Source organism: Anopheles coluzzii, chromosome 2 (assembly GCF_943734685.1).
Source record: "Anopheles coluzzii chromosome 2, AcolN3, whole genome shotgun sequence".
In the NCBI taxonomy this organism is placed as follows: domain Eukaryota; kingdom Metazoa; phylum Arthropoda; class Insecta; order Diptera; family Culicidae; genus Anopheles; species Anopheles coluzzii.
In genome coordinates this window covers 53,615,814-53,631,346 of record NC_064670.1, presented here as the reverse complement: position 1 = coordinate 53,631,346, position 15,533 = coordinate 53,615,814, and the positions used below count along the sequence as shown (strand labels likewise).

The 15,533-nt window shown below is 42.9% G+C and overlaps 1 protein-coding gene across 3 annotated transcripts in view; it reads left to right on the top strand.

Annotated features, from left to right (window-relative positions):
* The window catches only part of LOC120949829 (uncharacterized), a 150,736-nt gene extending 136,264 nt beyond the window's left edge, over window positions 1-14,472 (top strand). For all 3 annotated transcript variants that reach the window (XM_040367363.2, XM_040367365.2, XM_049605317.1), the window contains 2 exons: window positions 5,146-5,386; window positions 9,768-14,472. In XM_040367363.2, coding sequence (XP_040223297.2) covers window positions 5,146-5,386; window positions 9,768-9,943 — 417 coding nt within the window. In that variant the 3' untranslated portion in view covers window positions 9,944-14,472. The remainder of the gene's footprint in view (window positions 1-5,145; window positions 5,387-9,767) is intronic.
* Window positions 14,473-15,533: the final 1,061 nt, after the last annotated feature.

Sequence of the window (15,533 nt, the reverse complement as noted above, 5' to 3'; positions counted from 1 at the left end):
TGGCTCTCTACTTTACACCCCCCAGGAGGGAATTTCAGGTGATGTTGCCACAGCGACGACTTTCCTCCTTCCACAACCGCAGCTCATCAATGTTGCCTTCCACCATGGTTCGTCGATGTTTTCAAACGTGCCTCCTTTCAACTCACTCCAGTCGAGCATTCGACGAACTTTGACAAACTTTTGCCATCGTAAAGCATCCATCTACGTTGCCCGATGGGCGGTACGGTACGGTTCACGGGGCCAAGCACAGCTATGGGCAAGGTTGGGCCAACAAAATTGTGGCAAAATATGTCCACCGTAAATTGAATCTGCGGTAAACGGTTGCGGGTGGAACAATTTATACGCTCGCAGGAAAAAGGAATAGGTTCTAGGAGTGACCAACAAAAAAAAAAGATCTACATTAAATTACATTCCTCTCGCTGTACCTCTGGGTGATGCTGGTGCAGAACTCTCAAATATGTGAAGCGTTCCACCAAGGTAACGAGTCACCGATAAAGGGTGTGAGAGAGAGGATGAGAGAGTGAAGAGAGAAAACGACAGGCGATTTCTGTCCGACAGTTTCTGGTACCACATGTTGGAGGCGTGAAAAATGGTTTCCCTCTCTCATGGCAGCTGGTGGCCGGATGTGACTCAAATGAAAATCTTGTTATGGTGCGAGATCTTTTTCGCTGACGTTCGGCCGTGCACTGGTTGGTGGGCTCGCGGCCCAACGAGTTGAGATGCGCTCTGTCATCATATTTGCTGCAGTCGACCAAGCGCCACCCGGTTGATGGCAGAGTAAAACTAAAACTGACATCGTAATACGTTCATCGTGGGGTAGATTTTTGACCCCATTCTCCTTCAACGGACACGGCCCCTAGCGCTTCGTGGGTTGGTTGGCAGAGGAGGGCGAAACATTACTTAACTTGCACATGAAAAGTTTCACTTGCACACGAATTTTCTATTTTTCACCCGGCAATGTTCAGTCTTGCTGAGCACAATATTGCCCCGCTGGGAGCCAGCCAGCAAGCCTGCCGAGTGGAATAACGCTCAAATCCTTCTTGGCGCTCCAATTATGCACAGCCTTGGGCCGGGTGCGTCTGGCTCAAAGAGAGAAGCTAGCTTATGGACCTTGAAAGGCAGGTAGCAACGTCGCAAGCAGTACGCTGGCAGCACACGTTTGCCACTTTTAATTTATCACCTGCCGTCAACATCTCAACGAGCATGTGGGTCACGGCGTACTGGTCCCAGACAAACAGAAAGTGATAATGGAAGGAAATTCATTCCGCACATTGAATTACATGAGGGCAATGGTGCAGCTTTGCACCTTGATTGCGCACACCATAGTGCACTTCAAACGAGTGGCGTTAGAACTGCTTGCCCTTGCACTTCATAATCAATTTCGTTTCGGATAGTGGCAAAAGCACGAGCTCTTAAGGAATGTGCCATTTAAACGCGACCCTTCGGGGCCTAGCGGGCCTGGCAGATGATTTAGAATAATTTAATATAATAAAATATTTTATGGCTGATATGAACTTTTATCTTCACCAAATAAATTAATTTCTTCAACATATACATTAATTTCTTTAAAAAAAAATCTTAGGAAATGGAATAATAGTGAGGCACATATTGTTTGTGTATTTAATAAAGTTTTATGAATGATATTGTTTCGTATTTCAACATATTTCAGTTAAACAAAATGTTTTCCCTCATTACTATGCATTACATTTGATTTATTCAAGTTCGACGCATTTATGCTCCATTTTCTGATTTTTTCTACCATAGCATCATTATTGGTATATAAAACAGGCATATTTCTATAGTAGTTGTAGTCATAAAATCAGCAAAAATAGTCCATTTGAAAAAAAAAATTAATTACTCATATTGCTTAACAAAAAGAAAATAATAAATTTTATCAATCGTCATATTTTACCAAACAAAACGCCAAATTTCGCATATTTAACTGACTAACAAATCACATCAATAACTCACTTTCAGGTGTGGTATGACTACGACGTATAGTGCTATATTAAATGTTATTATTAATTAAAATTTATTTACGATTTATTAATGGTCAATGGTATACATGTTGTTGGCACGATATCGACCTCGTGTAGATTAACAAAACGAATGTTTTTCTTTAAACAAAGAGCCGTCAAGGACAGCTCGAATAATTTACTAGAAAAAAAAAACACCAGATGGCACTATTAGGAAGATAAGGACAAAAAGATATCCCCAAAGGCGAGACAACTAGCGTACTAGAAATATGACCAACCAGGGAAAAGTTCAACAGCGGTCGCAAAACAGGATCATGCGGGATCAAGCATGATCAGTTAATCGAGAATAGGCGCCATCGGGAAAGTTAAAGCGAGAGAAAACAGACTAATTTCTAAACTGTGCAACAAACATTAATTATACACAAAGCCAGTTCTAAGAAAATATATACAGCTACTCAACAAATTGTTACCAGGCGTAACATAGGTTGTATTTTCGAATTTCTAGTAATATACAGTTATTTTTCAATTAAATGTACACTACACTAAGAGTTTTTCGTCAAAATCAGTAAACTGAACGCGATAACATTGTGTTACAATTCCAGCTTCATGCGAATAAAACTACAAATGTAATGAACACGAACACGATAACCATCGACACGCTAGAGATTCCCTTAATGTTGTTGTTGGGTTTGTTGTTACACCAAAGCACTGTTACTAGCCAACACTGTAGTTAATGCATTGCCTGACCATCATGTGAGGGTAAAACGAGCGTGAATAATCATTCTAGCAGTTTCGTTAAATCGTGGAAACTCTGCTAGAAAAACACTGCACGCCATAAAACAGGAAGCAATAGTGCCCGATGGAATAAATTACAGCATGGGGAAAACTTTTACCCTGAAGCTCCGGCCACGACGGGGTACAACTGGAAGGCGTGTAATTGTAGCAATACGAGCGAACTGTTTCCACTGACCACTGCCAGAGGTAACTAGCAGAAGCCGTTACTATCACCCACCGCGGTGCACAACATGCACAATGCAGAATTCAATCTCGGAAACAGTCTGCCCCACTGGCTACAATGAGCGATGGGTGTATGTTTTGTTCGCCAACTTTTCTTGTTTGAACACACGCCGTACAAAGGGTGTGTGTGTGTATGTATTTTGGGGTTTTTGTCGTGTTTTAATCCCACGCTGAGTTTTTATGTGCAGCAGTTTCGTGTATAATGCACAACGTTGCTGGCCGGTACTAGGCAAAGTTCTCTCATGCTTTCTCGCAAAGGCGGCGAATCGTTTACAGTACTTCAAAAATTATATCTCCCGGTTGTTTAATCTTCCGCTTTCCAGCATATCGAAGCGGACAGGCAAACAGTAAATGCTTGTTTAAGTACGGTACGGTTTTGCTTTTGCTCTGCGCCGCCATTGTTACTAGCAAATGTAAATGTTGTTGCTCTGTACCGGCACCCAGCTGCCCATTTCCACGCTCATCTCAACGGCTTATCCAACACCTTATGGTTGTGCGATCAGTCGGGAAGCTTATCCCCGTCCTTGTACCCCTTGCGTTGCTCTTTTGCAACCCCGGCTCACCTCGACCCTATTTGCTTATCGGAAGTCATGTCGTAATAAATGTTTACTTTCCCTTTTTTATCGCTCATTCCGTTTGTTTTGCTCGTGCTCGGCACACCGTCCGTGCGAGGTGAACAATTTTCCATTCCATTTCCCTGAGCGTAGAAAACCTAAAACCTCTACTTTCACCAACAAGCCCACACGCTCGGGACGGTCTCTTAATCTTCCAAGAACGTTCCTTCGTTTAACGATGCGTCCTTCACAATGTGTGCGCCCCTCATTGTGCCCGGGACCGAGCACGACCTTCGGCACATAAAAAGCGTATCGACAAGTTTATGATTTACTGATACGGATCCTGTTCCTGTTCGCAACTGTTAAGCTGCTGGTCCGTCACCAACCACTACCCGCTCGTCTCGGTATCATCTCTACAACCAAACATGTCGCACACGACTCGAAGTACACGACTGTTCATGCCCCGCCGTCCAGCCCCTGTGCGCGTCATGCGAAGTGATGACATAAAAATAGCCAGCCAATGAAACTCGATACATATGGCCACACCGTCACTGTCAGCATCCCCTTAGCACCCCTCGGGAAGAGAGTCTCGGTGGCTCAATCGTAAAGAAGCTAGCATTTATGACTACATCACTTTGGTCTTGGGAGCTCGATCCATCTCGATATTGCTCGTTCATTGCCGCTGCCACGGAGCGCGGAAGGTAAACCTTACACACCGAGCAGGTTGGCGTGATTCGGCTCATTCCTAAGCGTTTGCATTATCGAGCACGACCGATAAACATAAAATCGCAATAAATATCGGTCCAGGCTCAGGGCAGACTCGCCCACAACACATCAACCCGTGTTGCTCCACTGCTGACAGTACCTGAGTGCTGGGTAAAGTTTAGCGAAGGATTTAACCTAGACGCAAACATTGCTTATCCTGCGATAGACGACAATATTGTACTTCAATCCTCTTACGCTTCTTGCTTTCCACTCTCAGTCTTCCCTCCTTTTCCTTATCTCTGTGTTTCTACTAGCGGAAGCGTCTTCCTGGCCGTAAAAGAAGTGTGCCATAAAAGTACGCACGTCCAGCTCAACCCTTTTTTCTGCCTATCCACGGTGCCATTGACCACCAGATAGCATCCAAAGGATGCCCGTTCGATCGATCGATCGAGAAAAGAAAACCCGTGAATCGGTCCAAATGGGACCGATAAATCTCGGAACTCACTGTCATGCGGCCGGGGAGCTCGGCACGGTCGTTTGCCTTTATTATTCATACTGAATTCGTCCATTATTTCTGGCCCCGGGCCTCGGAAATCGGAAAACCCGCCAGCCCATTTGCCCTCCCGGGTACACTAAAGCGGTGCTGTGTATTGGCAGCGAACAGGTCGCCCGTTCCGTTTGAAGTTTGATTAGGTTTCTAAATACCGTGCCGAGGCGTACGCGATGAGGGTTACATGTAGTTTAGTGTGTTATTTTCTCTGTTTTATTAGACCACCGCCACAGATACCCGCCAGATTTTAGAATGGCTTCGAGCCATCGAGGGTCGGTCTATCAAATATAGAAACCATTTGCTGATACAGTCGATACCGTTTTTCCGCTCTCGTTCTCTGCAGGTCTACACATCGCACGAGGAATCACGAACCACCACGGACAATCTGATCTCCAGCAGTCTCACCTTACGGCTACACCTGCAAAGCTCGCACTTCGGTACGGGGCTGATGCCGGGACTAGGCGGTGCGTCCGGATCCGGTGGCGCACTGTTGCTGCGATGTACCGCCACCATAGGGAAGCTGTACGAGCGCTACACCGAGCTGGAGCTGGGCGTGCCCCAGCGGGATCCAATACCGGCCAGAGGTACGTATTGAACACCTGCTCCCCCCCTCCCAGTCCTCGTACATTTTGCCGTGTGGGTTTGAAGTGTGTAAACAGCACTCCCGAACGATGGTCCCAGGATGATTAACCCACCGCGGTGCGTTTATCGTCGGTGGGAATATGCGAGAGAGGGCAATTTACAGCCGCTCTGGGCTGCAGGTTGGATCTTCTTCTCGCCATGCGCCATGTGTGAAGCAGTACTGGAATAAGGTGACTGTTGAAGAATGACTTTGATCTGTTATTTTCAAACTGGGAATCCATCAAACTACAAACGCCATTCGATTGCAGAGGGATGGTGCCGGATGTTGGCTAGGTGTCTATTAATATTAATACCAGCAGCGATAGAGCATATTTAAGATCTTATACGGGCGTTAGTGTTTTTCTTTTGGAAATGTTTTCTATCATTTGTACTGACAGCCCAACAATTATACGCAGCAATTACTCAACCATACAGACAAAACCCTATTAAAACTATTTCAACTCGCCCAACCAATCGAAACATTACATCAAAAAAGTAAAGATCAAATTAAACAATATGTAAAAAAAACGGTCTGAAACATTTTCTTCCGTTTCAACATTGTCACCGTTCTTGGAGCTTAATTCACAAAACAATAATAACCTTCCTCCCGTCGTACAGTGCAGTGCAGAATAGCAATGGTATCATGAGATGGCAAATCAAGAAAACTCAATCAGAAGCGGGCACCGAATTCGAAGGCCACAATCTCCGGCTTTGATTAATGGCCCTGGCACCATTACGAAGCTATCGCTTCGTTACCATCCCTCCATCGCACGCTGGCCACCCAGACAGAATAGGAGATGTAGGACGGGCTTGATCTGGTCACAAGCCTCAAGAGTATAGTAATCTATTGGTTGCGCTAGTGTTTCACCAGCGGCCACCAGTGGATCGAAATTGGGCCCGAAAGCTAATCAACAGATGTTTTTCCGGTCACTTTTAGGTGTGCCTCGTGACTGTGGACTTTCCCGCTTTGAATGTTTTCCTTCTTCCCTTTTACCCCGGTTCGATGCGAGCCGTGGTGATACCATCACACCGATCAAATGCTTAAGATGCTGCCAGTCTCCTTACACCAGATCCAGTGTAGCAAAATTGATTTATCATTCTGCCACGCTGGAATGTGACCTCTAGCTCTCACCCGCCACGACTCGGCCGGACCGGAAGGATGATCAAACGGACATTTGGGGCCAATTCGAGAGGATTAGATTAGTTCCGGCTGAGCAGGGCTTGGGCTATAGGGCAGAGCAGGAGTGTCCTCAGCGCAAGACACCAGTGTCGTTTGGCGTGGAAAGGGCGAAAAAGAATCCAACCTCATCATTTGGGGCCGACCGGAAAAGGCGACCCCTTCGCTGCGATGATATGCATGCGTGTGTCGCCATCCTGCTGCTGGAAAAGGGCGAAAAAAAGAAGAATAAAAATAAAGAAGCAATGGGAGTAAATTCACCATAATCTTCACGCTCGCCCGGTTTTCGCAGAGCAAACCATCCTACGCCCAATTTATACGCACTGAATCGACGGACGCACTCACATTCTCTTAATCAACTGAATAACGCTTTTCCGACAATCTGATTAGGATGATTTGGCGCTTCGTCGAATGTTGGTCGGCTAGTGTTTTTTTCCTTTTATTTCCCATTCCCCCGAATCCCGGGCTACACACCGACCTCAAAGGCCCCGGTAATGGGGACGGCAGCATCTAATGGAACTTTTTTGTTGTTGTTGCTGCACCCTCTCCATTTGTTTGACATTCTCTGCTCCAAGAAATGCGCATTGTTCTATCGGAGAGGGAGGCCAACCAAGACTCTTGAATCCCTTGGATCTTGAAATCAGTCAATGGAAAAGTATTTTTACGCCCGTTTTGCACGGGACTATGGCCCTTGTCATGCCGTTTTCCAAAAAATAAACCTTTTTTTGTGGGTTTTTTTTGTGAATAGAGATTTGTTTTTGTGTTGGTTATTTTGTATTATGTTTTGTTTTTCTTCTTCAATGAGCTTTGGTCATGTTCGCTTTTATTGTGCTGTCCAATCGAACGGATGTTGAAAAAATGCTAAATTTAAATCAAAGCCAATTCAGGGTCATGCTACGCCGATGAAAGCCATTGTGGCGTGATAATTCTTTTTTTCTATCTAAATTTTAAGACACCATTCTAATCCGCTCCTAACCAAAAATGATAAAGAGATCAATGGATGAGCTTCAAAAAGCTACGATCTGATAAATTACTCGAAGAAAAAACGTCTATGAAAAGCTTGACTGCAACAACAACAAAAAAAAGAAAGGGAAAAGGACAACACAAAGGCCACCAATCGAGAGCGTCAGAATCCTTTTTATCTTCCTTTCATCTAAGAAAGGCGCTCGTTTGTGTGCGAATATGTTGGCAGGGAATCAGAAAAGCGCTTGGATGGTTTGTTAAGAAGATGACATGAAAGGGTTTTAATTGATTAATTGAACCGCAAGCCAATCATTTTGGACTAGTGGTTTCAGCAGTCAACGACAGGTAAAGGCAATGCATTTTAATTTTTCTGTTTTTTTTTTTGTACATCAAAATGTTGTTTTTCTCCAAACCTTATGGATGGTGGTGAATGAAGATGCGGTGTTGATCCGTAAGGTGAACCTTGCTATAAAGAGAATACAGTCCACCGCTATGCTGATGATTAAATGAGCGATGAACAATGATTAAATAGATGCTTTATTTCGTTAGTGACAGTGGTACTTTAATGATTTAGCGTATGAAATGGTTGGAAAATGGGGTGTTAAAAATGTTAAATGTAACCATTATTTAGTTGACATTTTTATTTATCTGTGATTTTCGTTTTAATTCAGTGCGCGATCTTTTTCCTTGTGTCTGTAAACTGTATCATTATCTATCGATCGCTCTTTTTTATATTTATTGATTTTTCGAGTTTCGTTTCTTTTCGAGGGCATTTAAACCGTTTAATATTTGCTCCTTTTATCGCAATCTAGTGGAAAATAATAATTATGTACATGCTATTAAATCTTATATTCAATATAATTGTTTGGTACGGAACCTTACGTTGTGATTGATTTTTAGATGTTCTTAAGAACTGTAGGCGGGCTTTGAAAAGCCGATGAGAAGCCACATTGTGTGCTTTTTTGTTGTTTGTTAAGAACAGCCGATTGTGTGCTTTTTTGTTACCATGCTGGGTGTTTTTGCTTCGAGTTCTGTGCCACGCGTGTGCCAAGGATTTGTTAAACATATGAGAGAAGCGTGCTGCTTGCTTAAAGATTTGAATGACAAGAGATTGATATTTCGCGATATCGCTTTATTTATACTGAGTAGTTTATTTGATGGTGTATGTGAGAGACACGTTCAATGACCCGTCCAACAAAAATGGACCATTTAGCAAGTTGCTATAATTGGGAACGAACAATTATTTTATTACATGGAAAATATGTCACTCAGGTCAAACATCCGCGTTGTTGGAAAACGAAGCGGAAAAATAATTTAATGCCGAACACTTCGATAGTTTTAGTTTTACTCGTAAGATGTTGCCAAAAAATTGATCTCTTTATTCCGCTGGTTATTTGGTAATACTCCCGTGGTTTGTCTTTCGAACCCTTTTTATGCTATTTTATTGCATATTCTCTCTCTTTTTCTCCTCTGTTTTCCTCTTTTTCTCTCTTCCTAACGATTATATTGACAGGCCGTTGGAACCATCCTAAGCCGCTGTTATAAGGTTCCAACACGCGTCTTGCATGACATTGCTTATTTTGACACATTGCAATCTCAGATATCGGTAGGCAAGGATTTGTTTTAATGTTTTGGCCTGTAACGTTGCCAGAAACCAGAAACAATCACATGTTGCCAAAAATGGATTTATTCAAAAACTTCCGTCCTTCAGAATAATAAAAATAAGCCAGCGTACCAAAATGAGTCTGATGATGCTGCTTTACTTCGAAAGTTTTCGAAAATACTTACTCGAAAGTCTTCGAAAATACTTACTCGGAATACTTCGAAAAGTCAATACCAACTATGAGAGAAACAAAATTGTATTAACGGGATAATCAATTATATATCTTTCGTCTTTCTTCTAAAGACGATTTAAGAAACATGCAAATTATAAGAGAATCTAATGAAATTCATGCAGCAATAGGTACATTGAATAAATCATGTTTATTGCGTCAAATATGGGAGCTGCTTGAAGATGTAAACTGTTTTGTATTGCAACAACACAAATGCTTTATCAAACTTTATAATATAAATAAAAATTACAATATAATTAATAAAATAAATACTTTATCAAAGTGTCATAATGTCAAGGCAAAATGACCCATATCTACTTGAAACCATTCCCACCTCTCTAATTCATCCATTTGCATACTCTCCCATTACAGTCACCTCGTCCGGCGGCGGACGGATATTGCCGAGCCCGGCAGGAGGCATCGTCGGGTGCCGAAATCTGTGGATGCTTATCCTCATCACGCTGGCACTGGTGCTGCACAACAACCATCCCTCATTAGCCCCACTCAGTCGACCGCTCGTCCCGCTCGGTGCGCTTCTTCGAAGATAGTTTGCCTACACCCGTATGCCGTGATGCAGTGTCCAGCCGGAACCGACGGCTAACACTACTACTACTGTGCTCCGTTAGTGCTAACAAGACCCATTGCGGCAGCAGCAGTAAGAGGCGTAGAATCCACAACCCCACTGGAACCCCCGCAATTGCCGTGGTGGGGAATGGGAATGGCATAAAAAACTGACTACATGATTTAACCGGATTGTCGTACATTTCGTTCCCCATCATTTGACGCGTTATGTGTTTTTCTTCCTTCTGTCCTCCTACCCGGCTGAGCCACTGCATGTGCATGTGAGAGCATGGGGCAGTGACTATCCCTTTGCATCCTTCCATCCCGGTCTATATCCCTTGCATATTCACACGTAATGTTAATGGTGTGTCATCTCGTCGATAGATCATGCGGTTTAGGAGAGCATATTTCTGCAGCTGGATGGTGGGGGCAGACCGCAACCAGCACGCTGCGTCTCGAACCGTAAAGCCAAAGCCAACGACCGTGATGTTTAGAATGACACTAATGATAATGATGATGATGATGAGGAGGAGGAGGAGGAGGAGGAGGAGTAGATTGAGGATGGTGGATGATGAGTGTTTTGCAGAACTTTTCTCGCCGTACAGAGTGTCCCTTTTCGATTGAATCGTTCCAAATAGTTCCAAAGTCGATCAAAGATTCTGATTTGATGCCTTTAATCCCAGGAATAGGTGACGTGTCTGGATCGGTGACCAGAGTTATACCTATGGGTTGATTTCATCTTCGCTCTACTAAATTCAAGCGTCTGCATCAATTGCTGTAGAACTCTAAAAACAAACTTTCAATAACGATTTGTATAAAAGATTGTGCTCTCTATCGCATTCTGTAATCGATCAGTTTACAAAACACGAGCCTTTGATGTCCAAGAATGAAACTCTCACCCTATTGAAAGTAAATTAACTCAAGACACCTAAACATACAGAAATACATTGCAAGCGACGAATAGGAATCATTTCAACAAATTCTATGCAAATTTGATCTACACTCGTTTCACTCGTGCTTCTCATTTGATAATGAGTCGATCGAAATACATAAAAACCGTTCCTACCAATAGAGCTGAAAATAAGGGTTTTGCGAAAAAAGGAGAGGGGTGAAAGTTTCGCTTATTCGTTTAACTTTACGATCCCTTTTTTGTCCAGGTCCTTGTTGATAAAACATCATCTAAATGGGTAAAAACTTCTTTTCACTGTTTAATTTCCCTTCATTCCAGTAAGTGTGTGTATGTGGGTGTGTGTGAAAGAGAGTGCACGATAGCAACATCAAACCGAGTACCGAGCAAAAGGTAGCACGAGAGTGCATTCGGTCACGGTGCATCGTATCTGCGTTGCACCAATACCGAGCCCGTAACTATCATGATGCCAATCATGGTCTCTCTCGGTCCCGCGTTCCACCTCTGCCGTTGTACTTCACCGGTACTCTGCTACGCTATGTGCAACATAGCGCAGCCAGCAAGGAGCAAATTGGAAGGGGCGGCCTGCGAATAGGGAGCACGGCGGAACAGTCATGGTGATGGCACGGTTCCGCAAGCGAAATTTAATTGAAAATGAATAAATGAAGTTATGCTGCTTTGGTGCACTTTCGTTTGATGTGTCGATTTTTGTTTTCCACATTGCTGCCGTTGCAGCGGCGGTCCGTCCCGTCCCTGTACGCTTTCGTTCTGTTTGCTTCGCGAAGGAAACAAAAAAAAAGCACGTGTTGAAAATGCGATGCCATAGTGGGAAACACTTATTCGAAAATGCCTGCAATAAACGGAACCATTTGGCGTCCCATTTTGCAGCGTAACCATATTGGCGGTAAATGAATACGGGGAAGAGCAAAATTGGATCATGTTGGACGTAAACTGATCATAATGATCTTTTACACGAGAGAGGAAGAAGAAGAAAAGTAACACATTTACACTTTTATCGTTCAAGGTGAGTTGTGGAAAGGACGCTCCTTGCTGCTTGTGCGCAAACTGCTATATGAAGAGGACACAAATAGAGTGCAATGGAAAACTCGCAACATGCAGTTTTTATCTTTGAGCTCAACTCAATCAATCACACCAAAACTGTGATTTGCAAGCAAACAAAAACCATAGACAGCACACACAAAAAAGTGCATTGCACTTAAAAGTCATTTGAAATTTGTCAATAATCACGAAAAGGCCACCGTCGTCATTCCTTCGCGCCGCAGCCCACGCGGAAAGGGGGGAGTGAGAGCTTATCGGTGATTTAAATCGAACATGCTTAAGGTCCAATTCAATCAAGAAAGGGTGGTGGAGGGGCATCGAGGGGAAGAGAGCAACGGGAGCAAATGAAACACCTTCACCTCCTTCGCCAAACAACCTTCGCCCGCCATCAACGATAGATTAATTGAATGCACTACTGTTTGGCATAGGAATGCGAGCGCCCGCCCCGGAGGGAGAATGTTCCCAACTCCAGCCAACCAAATGTGACTTGCAAATCAAAACCTTATGGCTTTAGCGCACCGCGTGCACCTGTGCACCCCTACTTGCTTCGCTCCCGTTTGCCATCGCTGTGCTTATTGGAAAACGGAATAAATTGATTAATTCTACGGGCGCGGGATGAAAATAAATCGTCCATCCTGCAGTCCACACTGTCGCTGATTGGGTCGCGTTGATCGATGGCTTTCGTTGGCTTGCTTTTTTTGCCTTTGTAGCCGTGGTTGTTGTTGTTGTTGTTAGCACTCTCTCTCTCTCTCTCTTCGCCCCACATTGATCACGGATTCAGCCTTGAGCATCCATTTCGATGTTTATGAAACTAATGATACTACTCAGCAGCATCATTTCCACCACCCCCAGGATCTCGCAGGAAAGCGGTGCAGGAAAGCGGTGCAACAGGAAAGGCAATCACGCTGCTTCCGCTGTTACTGACGCTGCACCGCTGCAAGCAGCCTCCAATATAATTAATTTTAAATGTATTTATCAATCTCCTCGTTAAAACCCGCCCCGGAAGCGGGGAATTGATCACACGAACACACACACAGCGTGGGTTCGTACCGTGCGCATAGCTTATTTGATCGAATTTACTTTTTACACATTTCGGCAGAATCTGAATGAAATCATGCAACGGGAATCGGGACGCATCGGGTGCAAAAACACTGGTGTACCTTCAAATGACACTCAAATGACAGTGTACCTCAAATGCTGCAAAACACTCATGCTCATCGTCGAAAAATATATATTTAAAAAATCAGTAAAAAAAACATGAACATAAAGATTCAGCACTAGATGGTAAAACTGATGTGTAAATAGTTGTTATTTGATAAGAGCTTTCCGTTGACAAAGAGCGGCAGACGAGGGCCAGAATACACGCCGCCATAATGAAAGAATCAAACACGCTCGAGCTGCATTCAATCGGCAAAAGATCCCATCACAGTCCACGGCTATGCTTAGTTTCGAACTCATTCCAGCGGCCCGTCTTGGTTTGCTCCGCCAAGTTTAACAGTGGAGCACAGATTGGCGTGTGTTTGCAGCCGAGTGAAAAACAAAATTGTTGTAGCAACTTCTAAACTATCGAATCCACAATCGAATCGAACATGATATACCCATGGTACAAGCGAACCGAACAGCTAGATGTATTAAAGTTTCTTTTGTATGATCGTGTGTTAGGGATACACCTCTGTGCATATGGCATTTCAACCGGAGGCAGTCAACGTGTATGTAAGCGACAGAGGAAGGATGTGAAACCCGATACGCAAAACAAACCCGAGAGCTACTAGAAGATTACCTAAGAAGAATCTAACTCTAAACGTTTTTCGATGTAATAAATTATTATGTATGGGAAAGGAAATGCGGAGAACAGGAAACATACATACATTTAATACAAAATGCCACATAGGAACAATGCAATGAACAATGATGAAAGCGATTGAAGCAGAACAAACTTGGTAGGAAACAGACAGGAACAGCTGCAACACTTTAAATTAGGTGCATGAGCTAAACACTGGCTAGAGGAAGTAAATCCCTACCGTGGCATGTTGATAGAACAGTGTTTTGACAAAGCACCGTGTCAAGATGAGCAAAAGGTCAAATCATCCATCAAATCGATGCAGCCAATCAAGAGATACGAAAATCAAACCCCTTCACAAATAAACAAAAGAATCAGCAAAACATGAATAATTTAGGTGGCTTTTTTGTAAAATGATCGATACCGGAGTAGGTTCTCCGTACAGATGAAGGTGCTGTGCAGGGAGAAAGAGATGATGAAGAGGAATGTCAATGGAAGAAAAAAAATGAAACAATCTAGGGCAAAAGTGTTAGCATACCACAATAAGGTTATGAGTAGGATGATGAAGAACTGAAAGTGTTTAAAAGTGAGCGTAAAACTATTGACGGATGAATATTTGAGACACATTTGCCGATCTTCAGTTGCAGTGGGGGACGGTGGGTGAAAACAGCCGCTACAAATAATTCTCTAGTGCGTTGGGTTGTGCAGGTGAATAGCAAAAGCAGGGTGCATTATATGATATTGGTTTAAATAAAATGAATCCGAACAAATCCTGGTTTGCGCATGGAACATTTTATGTTTGTTGAAAGAAATTTTTGCAATCTATGTTTTATGCACTTGATGGCAAAATACTATAGCTAGCAAAGCTTGATGGTTAAAAGGGGTAAGTAATGACATTGAGAAAAGGCCACAGGGTACAATTTGAACTGAGTCAAGGGTGCTTTGGTCGATTTATTTATATAAAAATAACCCGTCACTCAATCAATCTTTTGTCTCAACTAAATGGTAGTGTTCGATCTCAAATGACCTGCGGTTCTACCACAGTGCCAGATTATGGCAGCTGACGTTTTGTATTTCTTGTGGGTCTAGGGAGCTACCGCTGTGAAAGAGGGACCGCCTTTTTGAAGCACTTGTCACGAGCCGAAGCAAAGCGAAGCACGCATAAATGGTGTGAATAAAGAAGTGAACTTTACTTTCCAACAAAGAACAACCGATTGATTATTTCGTGTAAAAACAGTTAAAATATCACAACGTAGGGACTTTCACGGAACAGGTAGTAATCACATTTTCATATGACATACAAAACTGACACAAATACAACAGAAATAAATAATGTTTCAATTAAAATTCTATCTATTCACAAATTACGCTCTTAAAACGTGTTTAAATATCAAATTGAAATAATTAAAATATCTTAACTCTGTTTTGAGATCCGTGTGTTATTACTTAAAAGCTTTGAAAATATAGTTCCATGTCGAAGAAGGCGAAAATTTCTGAAGTAATAATATGAGTTTGTAATGACTATATTTAGCAAGTATTCGTTTATTGACTCGTACAGTGATGTGTGCACCTTTTCATTCCCCAAATTTATGCCACCCTTAATGCTCTTACTATGCATTTATCAAAGAGCCGGCCCTGCGGTATAGTCGTCAACTAGGTCGACTTAACAACATGCAGGTCATGGGTTTAAACTATGTATGGTCTGCGTATGACTGACTATGTCACCAAGGCCTAGGGTCAATAAAAATTTTCCAAATATTGATGCCAAATTTTATAGTCTCGCAAACTGTCAAACTTATGTAGCGGGAAAGAGAATTAAATCGATTTGTTG